The 14,771-nt window shown below is 40.1% G+C and overlaps 1 protein-coding gene across 1 annotated transcript in view; it reads left to right on the forward strand.

Moving 5' to 3' along the window:
• Positions 1–14,771, forward strand: part of LOC150077251 (33 kDa inner dynein arm light chain, axonemal-like) — a 93,540-nt gene that overhangs the window by 63,165 nt on the left and 15,604 nt on the right. The window contains exon 4 of the mRNA XM_090385830.1: positions 11,243–11,421. Within this exon, the coding sequence (XP_090241956.1) occupies positions 11,243–11,421 (179 nt within the window). The remainder of the gene's footprint in view (positions 1–11,242; positions 11,422–14,771) is intronic.

Raw genomic sequence — 14,771 nt, forward strand, 5'->3', positions numbered from 1 at the left:
TGAATATCATTAAGGTTGCTACGAAATCCACTAGAATTGTAGAATGTAAGGCATTACTGGTGTTTAGTAGAAGAAGCTGTATCTGACTTTTTTTTAATGTGACTGTCTTGTGACGTTCAGGCTTTGGTTTGTCTTTTTTTGAGAATAATGGTCGACCGGTGTCCATTTCTTCTTCCGCTTATATTTCTAAGATCGGTTCTTCTTGTCTGGATGAGTCAATTGTATCCATAGACATTTCTTGGATATCGGTTTTTAAATTTGAGCTTCGATTATTCGATATAGAAGCAATCACTGGGGGAGGAGGAGAAGATGTAGCTGGTACTGTAAGTGCAGTATTACTTGCCTGGTTCAACTGTTGCTGAGAGAGAACAGTCAGAGATTGAGGTGTTTGAAGAGACTGTAACATCAGTTTGGGTGGCCACTGATTGATATTTTTGCGCAATATTGGCGTACGTGCGTTTATTCATACTAGGAGCAATTAATTTCCGTGCTTCTTGAAAGCTTACTTTATTTTCGATCTTATATTTAACAATTTGCTTTTCAGTTTTTCGTCTGTCACATGTCCTTGAGCAGGCAGGATGGTTTCCTTTACAGTTGGGGCAAGTCATTTCTTTTGCCAAGCAGTCACTTTGGGTGTGGTCAGAGGACTCACAATTAGGACAAACTTGGTTTCCTCTGCTTGTTAGTTATTTGTTATTTAGTTTTTAGGAGTATTAGCAACTAAGGCCATATTGCTCCGGGATATGCGGTGGTCATTCCCTGACCTTTCCGCATCCTCCGTATTTGGTGGTGACGGGCTCGAACCCCGGTCTAATCAAGAAGCGTGTGCTACGCACTGCTGCTCCTTCCCACCTAGCTACGGAGGCGCCTAGGTTTCCTCTGCACGCCGTTTGAGAGTGGCCATACTTCTGGCACTTAAAACATCTCAATGGGTTAGGAATGTATGGGCTAATGCGGCAAAGTAGGTAGCTTGCTTTTATCGATGGTGGTAGATTTGGCGTGTTAAAGGTTAGAATAATGTTCCTTGTAGGTGTGAGTGTATTTTCTCTTTTCACAGCAATGACATTTTGATCTTTAAGCTCTTGTGTTATCTCCTCCTCCGTGACATTCAATAGATCCCAGCTGGATATAACACCCTTAGATGTATTTAGGGTTGCATGGGCAGAAACTTTTACTGGAATTCCAGCAAAGCATGTAAGTTTTAGCAGTTCTCTGAATGTCTACAGTTCATTGTTTCCAATAGAAGGTCGCCTGATTGCAGTCTCTTGACTGTCTTAGGAGATCCTGCCAGACTTTCCAGGTGTTTCTGGATAAGGAACGGAGAGGCTGATCTGCAAGCGAGTGAATTATAAGAAATGCAAGACAATTTGTCGCTGAGGAAGTGGTTTTCAACCTCTTGGGTTGCGACGTGTTATGGTCACTGTCTACCTCTGGCCGAGAGCTTGTCGGCTCTAGAGGCAGAAACGTATTTTGATCCATATTTGCTACTTTTGGCCCTTGGCAGATTAGCTTTTCTGCCAAGATTTCCGGCCCCGCCACGGGGAGGTCACACCAGTGCCCGGCGTGACCAAGCATAAAGTAATAAGTGTTAGTAAAAGAAATATGAAAAATAAAGAAAGGTAGTTTTTCTTTCTTGCTCTGTACAAGTACTTTTGTAACAGTAGCTGATATTAAATAAATAAATTTCTTAAGGGCAGGAACTTAAAAGAACTCTAAATCGCTTTTGGATAATCACACTTTAAGCACAGAGAAAACGCTCGATCACAATCGCTTGGCACCTGGCGCCGCTTGGCAACTAAGCAACTTAGAGGGGACCTGATTGGGGTTCATAAGGCTATGAGAGATGTTAGTAAAATGAATATAGGCAGAATTTTCACTGTTATAAAAAAATTCAAAAACGATGGTCAATAAATTCAAATTACATGGGAAGAGGTTTTGATTACATTCTGGAAGTTTTATTTTAGCCAAATTGACTAATGGAACCAGTGCCTCCACAAGTATCATAGTTCCTCCCTTCACACCTTATCTTATTACTGAATAAACCATGAACTGTCAAACAAATAGAAAACGCATCTGCGAAAGATCTAACCCTCCCAAATACTTCCTCATTCATTTCAGAAATATACGTGGTCTCAGTTCTAATCTCATTGATTCCCATTTCCACTTACAGTCTGGCAAACCGCATGTACTTTTTCTGACATTCCTTATCAGAGACTTTGTAATTTCCTCTTTTCGATTTTCTCTGGCTTAAAATCTCTCTATCACATTCTGCCAAATTCATCTGTTGCCTCTATTCTTCTCCCAACTCCACTAATCACTTGACTTGGAACTCTGACTTTCTCCAATCCAACTTTTCTAACGGTGAGGTAATTTTCATTGGTGATTTTAGCGTCCAAAACTTCAACTAGCTTCTATTTTCTAGTAACACTGACCCAGCTAGTCGAGATGCTGTGACTTTTGCAATTACTAATAACCTCGCACAGATTGTTCATTTACCTACCAGAATACTAGACAATCCTAACACAGCCTTGATCTTTTTCTCACAAACAACCCTTCTAAATACACGGTCGAGGTGAGTGGTCCTCTAGGCACCTCAGATCACAACTTGGTGATTGTCTCTTCTCCAATAGAGCCTTTCTCTCACGGCCATTACCAACCTCTTGTTTTTTATCATTACAAGAATGCAAAATGGGGAGAATAGAGATTTCTTTTCTTTTCATTGGTTGGATTACTGTTTCAAAACTTCGGATTTCAACGTTTGCTCAGATCGTGTCAGTGAAATTATTCTTGTAGAGATGGAATCCTTTATCCCACACTCCACCTTATCTAAACCTTGGTTTTCCAATCAATGTACTAAGGCTGTTCAAGAGAAGAATGTTGCATATTGTAACTGGCTTGGTTCCCAATCTTCAGTTTCATTTTCTGCCTACACCAAAGCTAGCAATTATTTTAAAGCAGTTATTAATCAGTCCAAACTAGATTTCGAACAGGCTATGAGTAGAAAACTTGCTTCTCTTCCTAATTGTAGCCGAGCATTCTGGTCTCTTTGCCAAAGCTACTGGCGGCAACCTTTGCTCATCTGTTCCCACCTCTGTCCAAACCAGATGGCTCTATTGTCATTTCAGCCAAGGATAAAGCTGATCTGCTAGCAACCTATTTTTCTTCCAACTCGTGTGATAATGATATTGGTAAATCACCTCCCACCATTCCCAGTACGCTCCATTCAATGCCTCCGGTGTCTTCCTTCAAAAGGATGTGAGCAGGATTTTGAACAACCTTGATGCTAAGAAAGCTCCAGGTCTTGATGGTATTTCTCCACTTGTTATGAAAACCAGTGCTCCAAATTTTACTCATGTTTTTTGTCGCCTTTTTTCACTTTCTTATTCCAAAGGTGTTTTTCCTTCTGCTTGGAAATTTGCTCATATCTAGCCAGTTCCTAAAAAGGTTGACAAATCCCCCCGTCCCTTTTCAATTACTTCTACTCTTTCTAAGGTAATGAAGAAATCAATTAACGGCCAACTGTTAAACTATCTAGAAACTTTCCATCTGATCAACGATCGTCAGTGTCGATTCACTGGTGATTCTGGCTTATATTACCCATATATGGACAAATTCAATGGAAAAATGTTTTGAAACTCAAGCAGTTGCTCTTGACCTTTCAAAGGCTTTTGATCGTGTTTGGCATAAAGGTCTTCTAAATCAGCTTCCATCTTATGGTTGGTCAACTGTTTTTTTTGTAATTGGGCATCCAGTTTTCTCTCTCTCCGCTCACTGCAAGTGATGGTAGATGGCTCTGCCTTCTAACTTCTCCACCAATGCTGATGTTCCCCAAGGTTCAGTTATTTCTCCCACTCTTTTCCTGCTGTATATTAATGACCTTCTTCCATTGACCGAAAGCCTTATCCGTAGTTTTGCTGATGATAGTACATTGCATTCCACCTTCCAGTTTGAGATAGCTTGTACTTCTCAAAGAGCTACAATTTCTCGAACATCCGCTAACAATTCCTTAAATGATGATCTCCAGGTAATTCTTCAGTGGGGCAAAGATAATTTAGTTGATTTCAGTCCTATCTTATATCTCGCAAAAAAGGATTCTTCTGCTTCTATGGTTATCTTCGACGGCACTCTGATTTCTATGCAAGATCATATGTCTCTATTGGGGATTATCCTGACTTCTAATCTTTTTTGGCATAAGCACATTACAAATATTGCTTCCTCTGCATCTAAAAAACTTTGTTTTCTCTTTCGGTCTCGGCGTTACTTTTCTTCCAAACAGCTGTTCACTCTGTACAAATCTGAAATCCGCCTTACCATGGAATATTGTTCCCATACCTGGGGTGGTGCCCTGAAAACCTCTCTCAGGCTTCTAGATTCCATTCAGAAGAGGGCAGTTAGGTTAATTAATGATTCCTCTCTAACAGAGTTTCTCCACTCGCTGTTTCATAGACGTACTGTTTCTGCTGCATGCCTCTTCTACGGATCCATGGGCACTGTTCTTCTGAATTGGCTTCTATAATTCCCACTCTCTCTTTCAAAACAGTCCGAACACGTACCGCCACCAGCCAACATCTATTTACTGTCCAACTTCAAACTCACAGAACCAACCTTTCTTATTCCTCATTTATTCGTTCTACTGCCGTTTTCTGGAACAACCTTCCTTCATACATATTTCCTGAAAATTACAGTCTGCAGAAGTTCAAGTTTAATGTCAACAAATATCTTCTGTCGCCTTCTCAACCTCCAACCCAGGCACGGTACTAAGTGCTATAGGTTCTAATACCTCTTGTTCAAAAAAAGGTCATCTGGATAGTTACCTACAGTGAGGAGGGAATTGCATAATTTTTATTTTTGTGTCCCAGGCAGCAAAAACTGTAGCTTCCTTGCTTTATATGACTAATAATACTAAACACAACGATCAGTCAACTTTACGCCTCTAATTCGCAGACGTGGTTTGGAATTTCTCCACCCCAACTGACGACTACTTTAATAGAAATATATTCCGCAAACCGTATCAAATGTTATTCAATATGTAACTAAGCATAAAACGTTGTCTTGAAATTTAATCAAGATATTTGCTGTCTACAACACGCATGCATCGAAATATTTTCGTTCATTTCTGCTATAACACAGTGAAGGGCTGCTATCTTTATCATTTATTTCCAATTATAAATAGTAGTATCATCGAGGAATAACTAGTAAATTTTTAAATAAAGAAATAGAAATTCGTAGAAAATTTTCTTTGGTTATTATGTAATTTAGTAATAAAAGCAATCATAAATAAATGTTTGAATTTTTCCTTTAAATATGGATTGTCTAATAAATAACTTGCACATACAATTGTTGACTACATTTCTAGCCGAACAGCGCAAACTCCGTTGTCATGTGTAATGTACGTGCACGCAGAGAGTTCAAGTAAGCGAAGTTACGGACTGTACGCATGGGGCTCGGTAGCGTAGTGCCTTCGGCGGCAGCGCGCTTGCTGGCTGAAAATAACCTGGGTTCGAATCCCGCTGGACGAGTTTCCAGAGGTTTTTTCTTTCAGTACCAAGTTAGTCGATCTTGGGCCGGGCCCTGTGAGGGGTTTTTTTTCCCCCCTCACCAACCAAAATCGGCCGATGTACACACACTAATACAGACCCAAACACCCCCTCCCCACTACCTCTATGCAAATGATTTATCTAATTAATTAGATTAAATTCGGCTATTACTGTGAGGAGGTGGAAACACCGCTAGCATCACTTACATATTCAGCTAATTGATGTTAGGGATGTTTTCACCTCCCTGCAGTGATGGTAAAATTTAATTATTGGTAATTAATTGGTTTTAGTGATAATATAGCGTATTCTTCTTAATTAACTAACCTTAATTAACCTTGGCTCTTAATAAATTGATTCAACCCGCTATTTTATTTATTTATTTTTTTTTTTTTTTCTGCAGTCATGCTGAATTTCAATATGGGCATTAACATCTAACTGAAAATATTTATTTATTCTTTAAAGGAACATTATCAGATATTAAGTCTAGGAATTCACTGAAATTGCCACGTATTAGCTATCGAGAATTAGTAATAGTATTCTCCATATAGTACTAAAGTCTATATTTGCCTTGTATACTTTAGACATTTCTTACAAAAATTAAGGATTTTGTAAAGGCTAAATCTTGTGGCATAGTTCAGGTTACTTCGCAGACATTACCTTTATTACAGTGAAATATAGTGTGCTGGTAGGAGCCTTCTCCCTAGTCCAGGCCCATGACGTAAATACACTGATTCTGTCCAGAAAAATCCCAATCAAGTTGGTATTCTCATTTCCACAGTAGTATAAATTATTTTTATCTAAGCGTCTCCTGTAATTGCTAATATGGCGTCTAAAATTCAAAACTCAAAGTGACAATCACCAAGAAACAGTTTTGTATATGGGAACACAGAAATTATCACTAAACATGTTCAGTGATGCAGAAATTCAACAAAGAAACAAAGGTTAACAAATTTGAGTCTCATTAGAATTGAAAAAGATTGTTTAGAGTTTCAGTATTTCTGAAATTGCCAACGATTTTTCAATAAGAAAATCATGAAGAATAAACATTATTTAGTTATTTACTATGATGTACGTCTGTGAGACTGTATTCTTTCTCGTTATGATTTATAAAGGGTGATTCAGGAGGAACAGTAAATATTTTGGGAGGTTATAGTATCGTTTATTCTGAGTAAAAGGTTCATATAAATATGTGTCCAATTCTCAATGGATATGGAGATACAGCTGTTTGAAACTGGTGCGCACAGCTCCCCGAATCAGGTGTGACCAAGAAGCAGTGCCGGATTAAGGCACGGTCTAACAGGGAAGCAGTGTACCAGATTCAAGAGTGTTTACACCAAACTGCGTGAGACTGGTACAGTTCCCAGCACTTATATTTCTTCTGACCGTGCAAATGAACAAAATGTGGATGAAAAAGAACACATTTTTCAGTCGGTAGAATGTAGTCCTACTATTAGCACACGAAGAATTTCTACGACGCGTATCTCTGTTCCACAGACAAGAGTATGGCGAACATTACGTCTCGTATACATTTCACATACAGCTGGTGCCACACCTTCAACCAGGAGACGACGCCCAGCGATTGGAATTTTGTCGATGGATAAATGCTAATCATCCATTAATTAAATTAATACTGTTGCGATGAAGCTACTTAAACCCGTAACTCTCATAGGTGGTCAGACCAACTTCCACATGCCACTGTAGAAACAAAATTTCAACATCGCTTCTCTGTGGTGCGGTATCATCGATAATCAGTTGATTGGACCTGTTGTGTTACAAAATCGTCTTACAGGACCCCATTTACCTGGAATTTCTGCAAAACGAACTTCCACTACTACTGGAGGATGTTACATTGGCTACAAGGATTGGTATGTATTTTCTGCATGACGAAGCTCCTGCACATTATACCCGTCTGTTTTTTTTTTTTTTTTTAATGAAAACCCCAAACACGAGAGATATTATAACCTATGTACTTAGTCCTATGCTTGGGTTGGAGGTTGAGAAGACGAGAGCAGATATTTGTTGACATTAAACTTGAACTTCTGTAGACTAATTTTCAGGAAATATGTATGAAGGAAGGTTGTTCCAGAAAACGGCAGTAGAACGAATAAATGAGGAATAAGAAAGGTTGGATCTGTGAGTTTGAAGTTGGACAGTAAATGGATGTTGGCTAGTGGCGGCACTTGTTCGGACTGTTTTGGAAGAGAGAGCGGGAATTAAAGAAGCCAATTCAGAAGAACAGTGCCCATGGAAGTATCTCTAGAAAAGGCATGCAGCAGAAACAGTACGTCTGTGAGACAGCGAGTGGAGAGACTCTATTAGAGAGGAGTCCTAAATTAACCTACCTGCCCTCTTCTGAATGGAATCTAGAAGCCTGAGAGAGGTTTTGGGGGCACCAGGCCTGATGTGGGAACAATATTCCATGGTAGGGCGGATTTCCGATTTGTATAGAGTGAACAGCTCTTCAGAAGAAAAGTAACGCTGAGAGCGAAAGAGAAAACCAAGTTTTTTAGATGCAGAGGAAGCAATATTTGTAATGTGCTTATGTCAAGAGAGATTAGAAGTCAGGATAATCCCCAATAGAGACATATGATCTTGCATAGGAAACAGAGTGCCGTCTAAGATAAGCATGGAAGCAGAAGAATCCTTTTTGCGAGATATAAGACAAGACTGAGTTTTAGAAGGATTGAAATCAACTAAGTTGTCTTTGCCCCACTGGAAAATTACCTGGAGATCAGCATTTAAGGAATTGGTAGCGGATATTCGAGAAGTTGAAGCTGATTGAGCAGGGAAAGGTTTTTAAAATGGAGAGTGGAATGCAATGTGCTATCATCGGCAAAACTATGTATAGGATTTCCAGTCAATGGAAGAAGGTCATTAATATACAAAAAAGAGTGGGAGAAAGAACTGAACTTTGGGGGACACCGGCATCAGTGGAGAAGTTAGAAGGCAGAGAGCCATCTACCATCATCCTCGATGAGCGATCAGAGGGAAAACTGTAGAATCAATTACAAAAAAACAGTTGGAAAACCATAAGATGGAAGCTTGTTTAGAAGACCTTTATGCCAAACACGATCGAAAGCCTTTGAGATGTCAAGGGCAACTGCTTTTGTTTCACCGAATTTTTCATTGAATTAGTCCATAAATGGGTAACATAAGCCAGAATATCACCAGTGGATCGACACTGACGGAATCCATATTGGCGATCGTTTATCAGACGGAAGGTTTCTAGGTAGTTTAAGAGTTGCGGTTAATTAATTTCGCCATTTCTTTAGAAAGAGTAGAAGTAATTGGATGGTAGGGATTTGTCACCCTTTTTTTTAGGAACTGGCTAGATATGATCAAATTTCCAAGCAGAAGAAAAAACACCTTTGGAATAAGAATGTGAAAAAAGGCGGCAAAGAACAGGAGCACAGGTTTTGAGAACAAGTGGAGAAATACCACCAGGAGCTGGAGCTTTCTTAGCATCAAGATTCTTCAATATCCTTCTGACATCCTTTTGATGGAAGACCACAGGAGGCATTGGATGGAGCGTGTTGGGAATGGTGGGAGGTGTTTTACCAAGATCATTAATACATGAGTTGGAAGAAAAATGGGATGCTAGCAAGTCAGCTTTATCCTTGGCTGAAGTGACAATAGAACCATCTGATTTGGACAGAGGTGGGAATAGATGAGCAAACGTTGCCGCCAGTAGCTTTAGCAAAGAGATCAGAATGCTCGGCTACCATTAGGGCAAGAAGCAAGTTTTCTACTCTTAGTATGTTCAAAATCTAGTTTGGACTGATTAATAACTGCTTTACAATTATTGCGAACTTTGGTGTAAGCAGAAAATGAAACTGAAGAATTGGAACCAAGCCAATTACGATATGCAACGTTCTTCTCTTGAACAGCCTTAGCACATTTATTGGAAAACCCAGGTTTAGATAAAGGACAAGATTTTAAAGTGGAGTGTGGGATAAAGGATTCCATTCCTACAAGAATAATTTTAAAAGATTAATCCGTCTAGGAAAAGAATAAATCTCGCAGGTCATCCCATTTTGCATTCTTGTAATGCCAAACAACACCAGGTTGGAGAAGGCTCCATTGGAGAAGAGACAATCACCAAGTTGTGATCTGAGGTGGCTAAAGAACCACTCATTTCGACCGTGTACTTAGAAGGGTTGTTTGTGAGAAAAAGATCAAGCGTGTTGGCTGTATGTTAGCATTGTCTGGTATTCTTGTAGGTAAATGAATAATCTGTACAAGGTCATTGCAAAAGCCTCAGCATCTCGATCAGCTGGGTCGGTGTGACTAGAAAACGGATGCCAGCTGGAGTTGTGAACATTAAAATCACCAAGGAAAATTACCTCACTGGAAAGTTGGACTGGAGAAAACCAAGTTACAAAGAGAGGAAGTCAAAGAGCTCCAAGTGATTAGTGGAGTTGGGAGAACGGTAGAGAAAACAGATGAATTTAACAGAATGAGGAAGAGAGATTTTAAGCCAGAGGAGATTTCAAATTACCAAGTCTCTGGCAGGGAATATCATACCCCCAATTCACGGCGATCCAAGCAATCGCTCAACAAACTATATTATGAAGTTCACGTGGCACGAGAGTGGTATTAAACATAGTAATAATATTAACTGCTTCGCTCACTTCGCAACGACAGAGGTATGACTTAGTCTTATATGATAATGTCTTTAAATATTACTGTATTTGTTGGCTTATAAGACGCTGCGACGTGGAAGACGCACCCTAATTTTGGAACGGTATATTTAAGTAAAAAAAAAAAACTTTTGAAAAAAAATTATTATTAATACAATGGAAATTTAAAATTCAATAAAAATAAAAGCCAATAAAGAAAGGTATAGGATTATTACTCTTATTATTATTCAACTTTAGATTCATTACTGACTTGATTGTCTTTATCCTCAACATCATCCTCTTCACTAGTATCACTGTCACTCTGATGCAATAAATGAACTTCAGTGCCATCCATTATACCACATCTTTTTAAAGGACAGTCTTAACATCATGACATGACTTCAGCAACCATTCACACACTTTTGCTATTGATGCAAGTTTCAGCCTTCGCGTAGGCGTCGTATCATGGTTCCCCTCTATCATCCATTTAGTCCATTGCTCCTGCATATTATTCTTGAATGGCTTATTGATGCTGTCATCTAACGGCTGTAACTGGGAAGTTAAGTCACCCGAAATTACCGCCAATTCTGTGTTCATCATTTCTGCCAGTCGTTTGATGTTTTCAGTCCTATGTGCTCCAAACGCTTGGACCAAAACTTTACAAGCCAATCCTTGATACATTCTTCATCCAGCCATCCCTCCAGTTGTACAAGTACGTGAATTTCATTTGGCAGTTTATCGTTTATTCTTGTCTTTTAAATTTTTTCTTTAAAAAATTAACATTGGCGGAAGTTTGGTCCCATCAGCACAAGTTAAAACTGTATAACTGGAATTCACTTGATACTCCAACAACAGTCTGGTAATTACCGAAAACTGTACTCGGTAAAATGAAGAAAACTTTCGGCGTCTTAGAAGCCGAAAGTCTCCTTCAAAATAATGTACAAGGGATCGATACACTTGTTATAGTTTTCGTACAAGCTTTGGAAAATTTTTCTGCTATGATGGTATCTAGTTCTGTATTTTCACTGCTACCAGATAAATTAGCCATTTATGGTTTAGATATACAATTTTCACTTTCTCTTTCAGACGAAATCATTAGACAAGAGACAATCGTCTGTCCGGAGAGAGGGCTGTTGTTAATGCAAGTAAGGGATGAGCTGCACATGACTCTGGACGCTTACCAGACTATTTATGAGAGCAGCATCGCATTTGGTGTTAGGAAGAGCTTGGTTGTAGAAAAAGAAAAGATGGATGCTGAAGCTACTGTAAGTGGTTCATAATAGTTGAGTTCTCTATGTGTATTGTTTGCCCTGTTGGGAGCATTGATGTAAAGAAATACAGTATTAAACTGATAATACAGTATATATATACTTTTAGGTTCCTTAGATCAAAGAAAGCAGTGCCAGGAGCTGGGCACTGTAATTATTAGAGAAGAGATCAATATAATCTTCTCCAGTCTTCATTTCTCCAATTATGCTTCAAAAGGCTGGAGGAGTAAAGCTTTTCAATGAAGGTTGATATTGTAAACGATGCCGGTAACTGCTGAGATGTAGATACATGTATGTGCCACTCATTGTCTATGAAGAATAAACGTGCGGTTTTCCTTACTGACTTTGTCTAAGTTGACACTGTGCCGGCATGGCACTCATTGGAAAATGATTCGGGGTTAGTTCCCCTCCCCAGTCTTTAGTTGAGCAGTCAATTGAGAATGACTGGTGTAAAGTATACAGACTCATAAGTAACTTTCAGGATTCAGTTAAGCCTCAGCATTCAGTTAGATATTGAAGAAATGACATTGGTATCAATTTAAAGCATGGGGTATCTACACTTTATGCATAAATTTATTCATAGACCCAATAATTTTGAAAAAAAAATTAATTTTGACGTGCATTACGGCGTGTGTTCATGATTTTTCTGGACGGGACCCCTTTTATTTTTTCATATGGATTTGTTTCCCTCATATTAGTAACAGAAAAAATTCATAATATTATTGAATTTATTTTAAAGCTGTCTTACCTTATTACTTTATAAAGCTAGGACACAAATTGTTCCAGAGTACAAAATATATATATACTGTATTATCAGTTCAATTCTTCGTTCCAATATTTATTTTAAAATAGTAGTTTCAGATCCTTTCAGCTCTCAAATATTTCAGTAGTGTCCGCGGAGTCAAGACGTGCTTCAGCATTCATTATAGAGCGATTTACATTGTAACTTTGGATTATATTTGTACTTTGAGATTTTTTTATCAGTTTCGTTTTCAAACGTTCAACAGAGCAGTTCGTTGTCATTAGTATAAGAAAGATCTTAAAAGCCGTTTCTGTATTAGAAGTTACTCGAAAACACTATTATCATGCGTGACGTCATGTATGATTATACAAGGTGATTCACTACCAGTGCGACAAACTTGCAGGAGGTGTAGGGGCACAAAGACGAATCGGAATCACATAGCATTGCAGGGTCCGAAATGCCTTCGTCATGCGGTAGAGGACGTTGAACCGGAGGTCGCGTGAAAAGTCAGCATTTTCGAACCGTTTCTGTTGAAGAAACCAAGTAGCAAAACTCCTCCGCAGTGGATAATCCGCAGGTTCCAATAATTGGACGCGTTGTAGGAGGTATGAACTCATTTGGTTTGTTGACAGTATCCTCCATACAGTGGATTGGGAAATACCCAATCGTTGGCCTATCGCTCGAGTACTCGTACTCGGATTGCCTTCTGCAAGACGTAGGAAATTCTCCTCATTGTCTGGCGTCCTCGTCGTTCGCTCTGGATTCATGGTACCTCTCGTGAAACAACCAGTCTCACGTAATCTTCTGTGCACACGTGCGAAAATCGTATGATGAGGAGCACGCCTGTGCGGGAAACGTTCCTGGTACAAGCGCAGAGCGGGGCGCCCGTTACAGTCCGCAGCTCCATACGCCAGGTGCATGTCGGCCAGTTCAACGTTTGAATACTCGTCCATCCTACTGCCTCGGGAACCGGTTCGCAAATGCTGACTTCCAGCGGGATCGCTGTTCACGCGACCTCCCGTTCAACGTCCTCTACCGCATGACGAAGGCATTTCGGACCCTGCAATGCTATGTGATTCCGATTCGTGTTTGTGCCCCCTACACCTCCTGCAAGTTTGTTGCACTGGTAGTGAATCACCCTGTATATAAATTGTTCCAAGTTTTTCATATTCTTTTTTTTTCTGATACAAGAAAACAGTGTGAAACTGCCGAAAGTAAAGAAATTCATCACCACAGTTAGCTTGCGCTTGCTTGTAAAATTTAGATAACAGGATTGCAGCAGTTCAATGATTCTAAATCAATTTTTCAAAAATTGATTTAGAATCAAGGTGCATTCTGTGATACCGATATAGCACCCAGAAGGAATAATCAGCAAGCACATTAGTTGCGCCAACATATACAAACGATTAAAATAAGGGACCAATTGGGCAGAACCTGCGGCTGATATAAAAACTAAAGTAGAGATCGTGCAGTTCAAATTAATGCGTTTGTGACGCAGTTAACAGGTTTCTGCTAACTGCGTCACACGCTTCCAGGAACCGACTACAGAGTGCAAGGAGATTGTAGAGAATGCCGAGAGGTCACGTTAGACACCGTTATCAGACTCTCAGTGATTTCGACAGAGGGTGGATTATGGGCTTTCGACAGGCTAGATAGTCGTGTAGCGAAATGTGTAGGTCGTGACGATACCAGAATGCACACATGGCAAAAGTGGTAGAAGGTACGACTGCTCGTCGAATGGGCAGTGAAGCACGACGGAGGCGTACAGAACAAGATCGTCTTATCCGTCTACAAGTTTACACCACGACTATAGCCACTCCTGCTACCATCGAACAAGCTGTGATAGCTTGCTCGATCACTCATCATACTATTGCGCGCCGACTGACAGTAGGGGGCTGCTGTACATACCATCCATTGTGTCAGTTACCTCTGACCGCTGTTCATCGTCAACAGCGTTTGGAATGGTGCTGCGCACGGGCCACATGAGATTCATGATGGTGTCCAGTGGTCTTCCTTCAGCGATGAATCCCGATTATGCTTGAGACTAATGATCGCCGCATACACTAGTAGCGACGACGTTGTGAAAGAAATGATCCTAGAGCCATTGCTGAACGCAGTACTGCACGTTCTGCAGGTAGTGGGTGAGAACAGTTTTTATAGTCGGTCGTCTTTGGTGTTCACTAATGGCATAGTATTAGGGTCAGGCGCCCCCTGTGGTTTCCTACATCTGCGCCATATGTACACTGTGACGAAATACAGAACTACTGTAAATGCCAGAAAAGTGTTCTGTGTTGAATACGTAGTTTTGTGTTGGGTTCTGTTGGGTGTCCTGGCATTTGGCCACAGGGCCCATGATAGAACCCCCACGTTGCCCGCCGCACACACCGCTAGGAGGTAGCCAGGCTGCCCATTATTCTCTGGCTAGTCTCTGCAGGGTCGCCTAAGCTTCCTGACAGAGACCAATGTAAAAAAAAAAAGGCGAGTTAGAGCGGGTGGGCTTTTAGAGTCAAGAAAAGGGGGGGGAAGGTAGAAATATGGGGGATGAAGAAGAAGGCATCCCCCAGGTACAATGGAATACATCCATCAGGCGAAAGTAAGGGATGGA

The sequence above is a fragment of the Mastigoproctus giganteus genome, chromosome 12, assembly GCF_048544385.1.
Source record: "Mastigoproctus giganteus isolate SK-2022 chromosome 12, ASM4854438v1, whole genome shotgun sequence".
Taxonomy (NCBI): domain Eukaryota; kingdom Metazoa; phylum Arthropoda; class Arachnida; order Uropygi; family Thelyphonidae; genus Mastigoproctus; species Mastigoproctus giganteus.